The sequence below is a fragment of the Diadema setosum genome, chromosome 3 (genome assembly GCF_964275005.1).
Source record: "Diadema setosum chromosome 3, eeDiaSeto1, whole genome shotgun sequence".
Classification (NCBI taxonomy): Eukaryota; Metazoa; Echinodermata; class Echinoidea; order Diadematoida; family Diadematidae; genus Diadema; species Diadema setosum.
In genome coordinates, this window is record NC_092687.1 from 30,024,409 (window position 1) to 30,036,800 (window position 12,392).

The 12,392-nt window shown below is 40.8% G+C and overlaps 1 protein-coding gene across 1 annotated transcript; it reads right to left on the reverse strand.

Annotated features, from left to right (window-relative positions):
* Window positions 1-612: 612 nt before the first annotated feature.
* LOC140246765 (uncharacterized) lies at window positions 613-3,940 on the reverse strand. Its single transcript, XM_072326102.1, has 2 exons — window positions 3,868-3,940; window positions 613-2,060 (listed from the first exon to the last, which is right to left on the reverse strand). Exons 1-2 carry the CDS (start codon window positions 3,938-3,940, stop codon window positions 613-615), a joined length of 1,521 nt encoding a protein of 506 aa, XP_072182203.1.
* Between the last annotated feature and the right edge of the window lie 8,452 nt (window positions 3,941-12,392).

Below are 12,392 nucleotides of genomic sequence, written 5' to 3' on the forward strand. Positions count from 1 at the left end.
GGTACACATTAAGTCCACAAAGAGACTAGAATCAAAGATTGGTATTATGCTTTGAAAGGAGTAATTTATATTTTGTACTACTATCTGATACAAACGTGTGTCAAGACGGGCAGTGAATTAGAAGAAGAAAAGAAAAGAGACCGTTCCGACAAAAGATGACATGCCTGTTAAAACTGGAATGATAAAGTAGTGTATCCGGAATAGATTTTCATTTTTTTTTTCTTCTCCTTTATGAGTCAGATTTGAATCAGCAAGAGTCTGGAGCTGTTCATTCATTATTGTAAGAGAGAACGTCGTATATTTTGTTTGGGAAAAAAAAATGATACGTTGAAGAATCACTTCATATTCCTTTTCTCCAGTATGACCGAACAGTTGTTGTATGTATTACATGCTTGGTATGCGTTTATCATTGAATATCCCTCTTGTTTAATCATTAGTTGGTTATGGTTAATATACAAGTATATGATAATTATAACTAATAGTATGACATGGCTTCACTTCTATATGAAAACTCGAGATGATAACGGGCCAGTAGCATTAGTTGTTGAACTGCTTCTTCAGGTTGTGTTTTGGTGCACATAATAGATGCAAGAGAAGCCGTTCCCAGTCCCTCTATTCGAAGCTTGGTGCCACCTGATCCACGGGAGGAGGGCGGGCCTTTTCGGGTCCCTTTTCTCGGCGGTCAGCATTCTCTCCTGCGTTCTGATTGTCTTCTTGTTCAGCTCGACGGAAGAAGCCGCTGTAAGGTAATCTTTCTTCGTCGTTTTGTGGTGGAGGGCGTGTCCCATTACTTGGTGGAGGTGGCATGTCATTCGTAGGAGGAGGTTGAGTTGCGTTTGAAGGAGGCGGGCGTGGTCTGTTTCCTTCCTGTTCAGGAGCTCTTCGTGGGCTGGGTCCCTGTTCTCGGCGGTCGCCACTCTGTTCTCCCGGCTGGTTGTTTTCTTCCTCAGCTTGACGTGAGAAACCGCTATCCCTGTCCTGCTCTCCGTTTTGTGGTGGTGGACGTGTTCCATTTGTTGGTGGAGGCTGCGTGCCATTCATAGGAGGAGGTTGAGTTGAGTTTGCTGGGGGTGGGCGTGGTCTGTTTCTTCCCTGATCAGCAGCTCTAGGTGGGCGGGGCCTCTGCTGACGGCGACCGCCATTCCGTTCTCCCGGCTGGTTGTTTTCTTCCTCAGCTTGACGTGAGAAACCGCTGTCCCTGTCCTGCTCTCCGTTTTGTGGTGGTGGACGTGTTCCATTTGTTGGTGGAGGCTGCGTGCCATTCATAGGAGGAGGTTGAGTTGAGTTTGCTGGGGGCGGGCGTGGTCTGTTTCTCCCCTGATCAGCAGCTCTAGGTGGGCGGGGCCTCTCCTGCCGGCGACCGCCATTCTGTTCTCCAGGCTGGTTGTTTTCTTCCTCAGCTTGACGTGAGAAACCGCTATCCCTGTCCTGCTCTCCGTTTTGTGGTGGTGGACGTGTTCCAATTGTTGGTGGAGGCTGCGTGCCATTCATAGGAGGAGGTTGAGTTGAGTTTGCTGGGGGCGGGCGTGGTCTGTTTCTCCCCTGATCAGCAGCTCTAGGTGGGCGGGGCCTCTCCTGCCGGCGACCGCCATTCTGTTCTCCAGGCTGGTTGTTTTCTTCCTCAGCTTGACGTGAGAAACCGCTATCCCTGTCCCGCTCTCCGTTTTGTGGTGGTGGACGTGTTCCATTTGTTGGTGGAGGCTGTGTGCCATTCATAGGAGGAGGTTGAGTTGAGTTTGCTGGGGGCGGGCGTGGTCTGTTTCTTCCCTGCTCAGCACCTCTCCGTGGGCTGTGTCCCTGTTCACGCTGAAAGTAACCTTGCTCAGCAGATCGGAAGAAGCCACTACCAGTAATTCTTCCTCCTCCGTTCAGTGGTGGTGGACGTGGAGGACGTGTTCCATTGATTGGTGGAAGCTGCGTCCCATTCATGGGAGGAGGACTTGAGCCATTGATTGGTGGTTGTGTACCATTTGGATGTATGATGATGATGTCTTCTTCTCCTAAGCGTGGTCTGCCTTGGACATTCACTCGTTCACCTCCATCTCGTTGGCGAGGAGAAACTGTAGTTCGTGTATCAACGAAAGTATCAAATACGCAAATGAAATAAGGAATTACTAGTGAAGATGACTGTACATGCATTTTGTATCTCATAAAGTGAACAACAGCGAAAGTACATATATTTTGACAAGGCTAGACGTATAGCGGTGACTCTTTGGCCCGCTGCCACAGTAAAATATAGTATAAGAAAAAAAAAAAGGTACACTGTATATCTCTAATGCCTAAGATGTTGGGCAGATATGAAAATATAATTATATCGTGGTAGCCTATTGAAAATCTGCGAGTGGCAGATTGTTTTGTATATGGTTAACCTTTATTTTTCTCCCAGTAAAAGAAAGACTACATGGCGACTCAATTTAAATGAAAACATAGTTCTGGTAAGGGTTTGAAAACCTGTCTTGCACCATTCGATATGTATTTGCAATATATCGATAGAGTCTATCAAGAAATTTACCTGGCTGACGCGATTTGCCAGGATGATGAGTTGATGTACTTTGTGATCAAAAATAAAAATCGGTATACTGACTTTTATTCCAGAAAGGTCCAGGTTAACTCTGTCTCAGGGGCAACTCAGCCCTATTTCAGACAATTTATACGTAGATCGTGATCGCCATATTCTATACATAGGCGCACCTTCATTTTTTCATTATTATTTTTTGATATTATCATTTTCTTAGGCGCGCCAAAGAAGTTCTTTGATGCGCGCCTTGTATCTACTCGGCCCGTAACTGCGACCAGCCAGAACAAGAAGCGCTCCCACAGAACACTGCACAATCAAGGGGACAACTCGGCCCCGCCATCAAAGTGAGGCCGAGTTTTCCCCGAGCCCGAGTTAGCTTGACCTGATCTGCACGTTCTTAGACGCGAACATGTTTGGTTCATATTTTGCATTCTCGTCGATACCCAACAAAATCTGTTTGGTATAACAAGATATTTAATGTCTTGTTATTTCAGTGTGATCCACACATTTCTTAGGCACACATGAACATTTGAGAGCAAAATCTCACAATTTTGCAGGCGTACCAGAACTATGTTTTGCCTTTAACCTAGACCCGCTTCAGCTAGATGACACGCCAAAAGCTGCCAACTTGCCCTTAGTCTCCATGGTAAAACTCAGTTCATTTTGCACAAAAAATCGGCTGTTATGATGGTGATGATGATAACTATTATTAGTTATCATTACCCAATTTGAAAATGTTTTTTTTTTAATCCAAGAATTGAAGTTGATGTACGGTTATTTTGAAACTCTTCATCTTCTCGAACATTATGTCATGTTGAGGATGCAAAATCTTGTTTGTACATTGATTCGATAATTGATTTAAAGACGAAATAAACTTCTTATTATTTAACATGTCATATAATATCCTTCTTAGTAGTATACCTGTCAATTCAACGTGGTTTCATATTGCTTCAAACCTGTCGCAAAACATTTTATTTTGCAATATGATTTTTCTCTCTTACTTCTAATACAGATTAACTGGTATTTGCTGCCGTTTTGGTAGATTACCATGCCTGCAATGTTGACATAATTATTTATTTGAGCATAACATTAGATTTCATTTATATTATATTTTTTGATTTGCATAAAATGGGATTTCTCCCAGGAGTGTCATTATGTTGCAGTTTTCGACTTTCATAGTATTACAATTTCTGCAAATGGATTTTGAAAACAATATGGCGTGTTGAATGTTTACAATATGAAAAATTCAGTTTAGTCAATATCACGATTCCATGTCCGGTGACTTAACCTTGCTTACGTAGTAACCGGCAATGAATGATTTCTGATAAAATAAAAACTGAAAGACTTACAGGGCAAGGCATTGCAGCTAGTCGAAATGGCGAAGACAGCGAAAAGCCCGTAGAATATGACCCGCGTTGTCATGGCTACGAATTCGAGCCAATCAGCTGGTCCGTCAGGTCTGGGAGAAGAGTTATGCCTCTGGGTTGAAGTAGACGATCGGGCTCTGACTGCACAGACGACCAAAAAATGTCCTGTCACACTCTTCGCTGAAAGTGTCCCGCCTTTTATAGCTTCAGAGTCGAGATGGCGTAATAGTCTTGCTTTCCCATTTTAAGCATAGCATACGGTGTATCATTACAATGATGCAGGATGAATTATGTTTGTAGAACGTGGTTTAGATATTGACCCATATCTCCTGACAATGGGTTGGTCTTCATCCCGCTTAAGAGAAGATTATGTTCACGAGCAATCGATTGAGTGGTCACCTTCTATAACTTTATATCACGAAAACTCAAGGCGTTGTTTGGTCGATGTACACCTGAAATTATCGTGACATGTCAATAGAGTAACTGTAGAGATGTTGACCTGTGTATCGTCCCCAAAAACGACACAAACAAAAGATAATTCAAGCCATCTGTGTGCACGGTAAACAGCAGGTGAGGCAGAAAACTATTCACGTAAGAAACAAAATCAACTACAAGACTTAACAAATTTAAACAATATGACTGTGACCTTATGCTGTCATAGCACTAAGACAAAATATGATTAAATTTTAAGTCTTTTCTAGGTGTTCTTGGATAGTGTGTCAACTGTTATCGTTAACTACTCATAATATAGGGTTGGTTTTCCCTTCCATTTTCACACTTTTAAAGATCAACTTCATTTTTTTTTTTTTGGCACAACAGAAAAACTGTGTTAGGGAGATATCTTCGTCGCGACGATATGAGACAAAAGATCGTCGCCAATCGTCCCCGACGATCCAAATTTTGGGCCTCTTATGCTCATTACTGCGCTCTTTTTGGCTCATTATAAATATCAACAAAAGATGGTTCCGACGAGTCGGAACGAAGTCGTCTCTTTTCGTCGCGACTAATCAATTAAGGAGGTCTTTTGTCGATCGGTGAAGCGTTTCAGTGATTGTTCAAACGTCGCACATCGTCCCCGACGACTGCGTATTCAACTTGACTAACCGTTTTGTAAAGGTTTTGGTGATGGTTTCGCGTCGCTCATCGTCCCGACGATTGACCATTGAATTTAAATCACCGTTCCGTGGCGAGTTTGTTAATCCATAATTGTTCAAACGTCGCACTTATCGTCCCGACGATTGTCCATTCAACTTGAATCACTGGTCAGAGACGCGTTTAGTATTGTTAAAGAGTCGCGCATCGTCCCTAGGCTTGCCCATTGAACTTAAATCACCGTTTGGTATGAGTTTGAAACGTCGCACATCGTCCCGATGATTGCTCATTCAATAATAGAAATTGCTCGATGCTGAGGTGTTTATTTTTTTCTAACATCGCGAGTGGTCCCAACGATTGCCCATTGAATTGAAATTGTCGTTCAATGATTGCCACCAGGGTAATTCATCTTCTATGAAGCTTTGCTTTCATGTTTGCCATACTTGTCTGTAAACAATACAAAAACATCGTAACAAGATCCGATGGCTTTCAGACTCCCGAAATTCTTGAATGAATCATGAAAAAAAAGTGATGAACGTACATTATCATCTTTCCACAAGTCCAGAGCTTGAAAGAAAACATCCGGCATTTATTTTATCATCGTACGGAGTTGAATATAATTGCTATTAATTTCCGAACGTCAAATCAAATTTCCGACACTTACATTAACATCTTTCAGAGCTGAATGTTATTGCTATTTACTTTCGAACGCATAAGCAAATATCCGGCATTTATTTTATCATCGTACGGAGTTGTTTATCATTAGTAGTCATTTCCGATCGTCAAAGCAAACATGCGATATTTATTTAATCACCGTACGGAGTTGAATATTACTGTTATTCATTTCCGAACGCAAAATCAAATTTCTGACATTAATTTTACCACCGTACGGAGCTGAATCTTACCGTTATTCAAATCCAAAAGTATAAGCATCCTTGGTATAAGCAAACATCCGACATTTATTTGAGTACCGTACGGAGTCGAATATTACCGTTATTCATTTCCAAAAATAAAAACAACATCTGACATTTATTTTAGCATCTTATACGGAGTCGACTGTATACCGCTGTCCATTTCCAAAAGTAAAGGCAAACATCCGACTTTTTTTTGGTGGCCCGACGTGCGTTTTTGGTGGCCCCGGTCTACCGAGCCACCGTTAGTGTCGAGCCCAGGTGTATACCTCACTAACCTCAGCTTGTTGGGGAAACTTTTACTGCCATACGAGGGGAGATGCTTTCATCTCTTCTAGAGAGCTTCCCTATGAGCGAATGAAAATCTTTGTTTGGCATTTTCATTTCTATACTCCATAATCATTCGTTGTTTCCAAACATTTTCTGGATGTCGGTATTTCAATATCATAATATTGTTCTTAATGTATTCCATTTTCATTCCTTGATCAAAGTCAGTAAGTCCGCCACACGTACGGTAATCGCTACGTTTCGCGCAGTGCAATATGTGCCGAAGTGCGAAACACGTTATCAAGTTCAATGAAACGGGCCGTCCATGCGTGCTTCTTGTTTGGTTTCGTAGTAGCTCCATGGTTACGGCAAAGACAATTTACATAAACGGAGGAGGCACTCCGTATAGTGTTTTTCGTTTACAGTAAACAGTTTACATTCGATACAAATAAATTAATAGACACGTCTTTTACTGTATGATGATCGCCAAGTCGGGAAGAAGTATCTAGAGGAACTTCTCAGTTGATATGTCCGTGATGTTCATTCTAATTTTCACACGCAGTGGTACGCAGATTTTATGAGTGTGAGATCGAAAAAAGTTTCAATATGTTGCCATGATATTATGTAGGCCTACTGTTGTGTAATTGGGTAGGTATAGCTCTTACACTAGAAACTTCAGCTTGTTGCAGCGGCATCTAGGAAAGCGATATTTTCTTCGGCATTCGGGACCTTTTTTATATCATTATCATCATTATTTTTTTTTGACACGTGATTCGATTGTAAGTATGAAGCGACGAATAACCCCTTTGTTTTGTTTTAGTGTTAACATTAATGTGTAATACACCAATACTGTTCAACTTGTTTTTTTTTTGTTTTTGTTTTTGTTTTTGTTTTTTTTTTTTTTACTGTTAAAGAAGCCAAGACAAAGCGACATTTTGATAGAATTATGCCGTTCGGTCGGTTTACAGACTGCTTATAAACTGAAATAGTTACAGTGCGCGCATTTTTTTTTTTCGCCACCTGTTTTCGCAGAAATTTACACTAGAAAGGTTGTCAGTTTTTTTTTTTCTTCTGCCATTATTTTCTCTGATATGATTTGTCGTGGCCATTAAGTTAGTTTCAACCTAAAAGATACGTGTCACGTAGGTCTATTGGTTGCCAGCACGCATTTATCTGACTAGTTGTGCGGTTAAGTCTGTTGTTGTTGTTGTTGTTGTTTTTATGATTCATGGGAGGGGGCAAACAAGAGTGAGAAATGAGGGAGAGGTGAAATCAGAACAAGGAAACATCTGTTCATTTAGCTGTCACTTATGCCAGCAGTAGTAATTGTCATCACCATTGCTATTCAGATCAGTTTTAGTCATATCCTATAACATTCAATACACGACTATCATCATCATGACATGAGAGAGAGAGAGAGAGAGAGAGAGAGAGAGGAAAAAACCGCCACCCGTTCAAGGGCGTATACAAAGCAAACAAATCGCATTAAGTAGATCAACCGGGGGGGGGGGGGGGGGGTTCATCAACGAGTTCGTCAGTGGTTTTCTACGACAAATTCAAATTCGTCCCGAAAAGCGACATTCAAAAAGGTAAGTAGTTCATTTCATCAGCATGCGATTTCATGAGTGTCTAACATAAGGGTGTAAAAGGGGCATTCAAATAAAAAATGCTTGTACAACACATTCAAATGAATTCAGATGAATTTGAATGAAAGAAAAAGGAAATTGATCTTTAGAAGTGTGAAAATGGGCGGGAAAACTAACCTACAATGTATCATTATGAGTGTTTTTCGTTACTGCTTTTTATTCTTTGTAGTTACTCCGCAGCTGTTTTTATTATATAAAGTTGATGCACCTTGAATCGTGAGTTTGACTCATACTTACATAATATTGGATGGCCCTGAGATTAATGCAAGGAAACATTGGACGAGCTATACACAAATATTGGACGAGTCGAAGACGAGTCTAATATTTTGCTTAGCGAGTCCAATATTTCCTTGTATTAATCGAAAATAGGACATCCAATATTATCATTATTACCTACAGAGGATTTTAGAAAAAAAAAATATTTTCACTTACCCTTTCTGTCTCCGAGTGCTGTATGGTCTCCTACTTAGCTACTGTACTGATCCTGACATGGGGTATGGACTATGGTACACTCTTCAGTGCAAGTTAATCTACTTCATTCGCTGATAAAACAGTGATCTATGTATCCATAGTAGCCGTCATGCTACGGTTAGGCCGAGATCTAGCTAATTTAGACCAGAATTAGATGTTCTTGTATCCGAGATCTGAGACACAATTCACGTCACATCTACCGTAGATCGTGAAAGATCGAATTACTCGTACTATAGTCCTATGGTCTACTGTACTTAGTATTGACATAACGTAACATGCATGCAAATGCAAGCGGCGGCGGCCGTCCACATGTATTTGTATATCGCGCGCAGGCTATCTAGCAGTAACGGTGAGCTGATCAATCGTCGCCTGCACAAAAAGAAAAAATAAATAAATAAATAAAAAAAAAAATAAAAAGATGCAACTTGTTTTCATCAAAACTAAAATTAATTTCCTGGTATGAAAGTGATATTTTGAAAAAAATGTATGCAAAACAATTTCAACTAATTGATATATGAAATTTGTTTATATAAGCACAGAATTTTAGAAGAAACGATAGTTTAGTTAATTCGTGATTGACCAATCACAGACATTTTTACTTCATATTTCTCATATATCTCAGCCAATCACGGTGCAGTTTATAAAAACTTTGGGGAATTCCCGTCTTGCCGTCCAATATTTCAAATGTTGGTCGCCTCGGCAAAAAAAAAAAAAAAAAAAAAAAAAATATTGGTCGAGTTCGACAAACTTTCTATGTGGGTTGGAGGTGAGGAGGTTCGTCGACAAAATAGCACTTGTATTTGGGCTCTAAAAATCCTCTGTGTGGATAATAATAGCCAATAACTCTTATAACCAGTATAACCAGTATTGCAGTGAAAGTTCAATATTTATTACATTTGTAAATTAGGCCTAAACAATGGTGCACCGTAAAGTGATCGTTACAATGATAAATAGATAGATCGGTAGCTTTATCATTGTATCTTCATCTACATATGCGTTATGTAGGCCTACCCATTCGTTTCTCAATGGGGAAAAAGATAAGAATGATTTGAATTATTATAGGCTTTCCCGGTCAATTCATAGTTTTGTCATTCCAATTCAAGTACGTGTATTAAAATTCACACAGCGCACGCACGCGAAAAAAAATATTCCGGCATTCAAATTCAGAATCCGAGCAATCAATTTCATTTATGCGAGTTCTATTTCGTTTTCCTCAAATCAAATTCACGCTTGGGCGTTTGATTTCCAAATGCGAGCATTGCATTTCCTGCTCGTGCATTCAAATGCACGCGATAGTCATGATTGTGATATAGTCCCGTGGAGCTTGTTTGGGCAGCGTTCAATTTCATTTTCAGGTGATCAAGTCCCTCCATCGTCCATCAATAAATGAAGAGTTTGTTCGCAAAAACCGATAAGTCCATTTTTGAAGATTTTGAAGTATGGTCTCTGTCATAAAGTTCAAAATAATACCTTTTAAATGATATATTGGTCACTACATATAAAGGTACATTTTTTAAGTTATGGTCAAAAGAAGCAAACATTTTCTTATTATTCTCTTTATTTTTCTAGACCTTTAATCGCATATATCTCCATATGGCAAATATGGACTTATCGGTTTTTGCGAACAAACTCTTCAAATATAAACAAGGAAAATGAATTAGACTTTTTAGGAAAGGAGAAAGGGCATTCACCACCATGAAGGCCTGCATGTAGTGTAACAGGTATGATTGTTTAAAGATTATATTGTTTTGTGTTCAGGTATTCTTCAGTTTTTATCTCATTAATATTGACAGTGATACTGCATGCTGACAACGCACTTGCTCCAACACTAACCACACCCATCGATGGCAATGCATAAATTTAAAGACCAACTGGCACACAATGATCTCACATTGTCTCGCAAAAGTAAACCAATAAGACAACAATAAGCACCAAACAATTTAAGACATAAGCAATGTTAATGTTATCAGTTTTAATGTAGTCGATTTTTACCTATTATGCAGCACGTCTGTAGGCCTATACAGTGCCTAAAGTGCCTGTGTCTCGTGAAGCCCGAGTTCACTTTTTAGAATGAATGAGGGGACCTACACTGCAGAATAATCTTCTTCTTAAATCACAATATATTAAAAGCTAAATGAAAAAAAAAAACACAAAACAAAATCTAGATTCGGGACATCTTTTAAATGGAATGCAATTACAATTATTTGGAGCATGATTGCCTATTCACGATAATATTAACACCGGGGTAATTCCATCGCCAGCTTGAAATGAATTAAGAATGAATGCTCATTCCAGCTGAAATGCTTGCTCCTCTCTTGAATTTGAATGTTCCCATAGTGAATTCGAATGACCAGATTTTGAATAATTGCTGATTCAGTGCTGCGAGCGTGGAATGCATGAAATTGAATGCTCGGAATAGGAATTATTTGAATAACACAAGTATGACCGGGAAAGCCTTATATCAAAATTATGATTGTGTTTTTCGTCGCTGTTGTAGAAGCAATGGATGCTTATAAATAGGCATCTACTTAACAGGGAACCTGACGTAATCCCGGCCGCTATTTGACAATGCAATGCAAATAAAATGCCTCCTTTTTTTTAAATAGTTTCTTGATTTTACCCACTGAGCCCATGTAAAGGCCGTGTCACACCTTTCCGGGCAAGCTACGCTTGCTCGTTGCATTCGGATTAGACGCTTGCTACTCACCTTCTACTTGCGTGTATTCCGTTTGACCTGCGTGAGAGCTTTGAAACCGATCCATTTTCTGTTCTACGGGTACTGCGAAGTACCTGCGTTACAGTTGCCTGCGAGGTGCTACAGGTAAGTGTCTCCTACTGGTGTTCTGCGTGAACCTCTGCGAGCGAACTCCCACGACCAGTGGCGTACCGTCGGTTAAGACATTGGGGGGGGGGGGCACCTCATGGCAGCAACATCAAAATTGGATAACGTAACAATGAAATGCGAGCGAGCGGAGCGAGCGAGCTTGAAAATTTTGACATTTTACAGTCCCCAAACTGCCGTTTGTAGCTATATATAATAACATATGTATATATATATATATATATATATATATATATATATATATTTGCTTTGGAAATTAAGGGGATTGCACCGGGCGCAACTGCTGGCAGTTGCTGGCAGTAACATCACGAGAATGGCATAACGATTAAATGCGAGCGAGCGAAGCGAGCGAGCTTGAAAATTTTGACATTTTACAGTCCCCAAACTGCCGTTTGTAGCTATTCTTTTTTTTTCGCTTTGGAAATTCGGGGGGGGGGGGGGGGCGCACCGGGTGCAACTGCTGGCAATTACTGGCAGTAATATCAGGAATGGCATATAACGGTTAAATGCGAGCGAGCGAAGCGAGCGAGCTTGAACATTTTGACATTGTTCCCAAAACTGCCGTTTTTAGGTGTATTTTTTCGCTTTGGAAATTAAGGGGAGGGGGCGCATCGGGCGCAACTGCTGGCAATTACTGACAGCAACATCAGGAGAATTGCATAGCGATTAAATGCGAGCGAGCGAAGCGAGAGAGCTTGAAAATTTTGACATTTTACAGTCCCCAAACTGCCGTTTGTAGCTATATTTTTTTTTCGCTTTGGAAATTAAGGAGAGGGGGCGCACCGGGCGCAACTGCGGGCAATTACTGACAGCTACATCAGGAGAATTGCATAGCGATTTGAAAATTTTGACATTTTACAGTCCCAAAACTGCCGTTTTTAGCTGTACTTTTTCGCTTTGGAAATTAAGGAGAGGGCCTGGGCGCACCGGGCACAACTGCTGGCAATTACTGACAGCAACATCAGGAGAATTGCATAGTTTACTAACCCTTGAATTACCGTTTTGGTAGGGTTTTTTTTTTTCGTTTTTTTTTTCGTTTTTTTTAACCAGCGGAAGGGGGGGGGGGCACATGCCCCCCATGCCCCCCCCCCCCCCCGTAGTTACGCCACTGCCCACGACTCATTCGGAACAAGTTTTCAGCACGCTCAAGGCATTGTCATAACGTATCTGGGAAAGTTTTGCGGGTTGTCTTTGCTACCGGAGCTCTCTGCAGTTGACAGGTCCGCACCTGACAGTACCTAGCGCGTATCTCGCCCGTAGCTGCCCGGAGGTGCGCAT

What these genes read in the sequence shown, in the direction of transcription:
- LOC140246765 (XM_072326102.1), bottom strand. Translation starts at nt 3,940, where the DNA reads ATGACAACGCGGGTCATATTCTACGGGCTTTTCGCTGTCTTCGCCATT. An exon ending in TAGCTGCAATGCCTTGCCCT is followed by an intron (nt 2,061 to 3,867) that starts GTAAGTCTTTCA and finishes CACGAACTACAG; the next exon opens with TTTCTCCTCGCCAACGAGAT.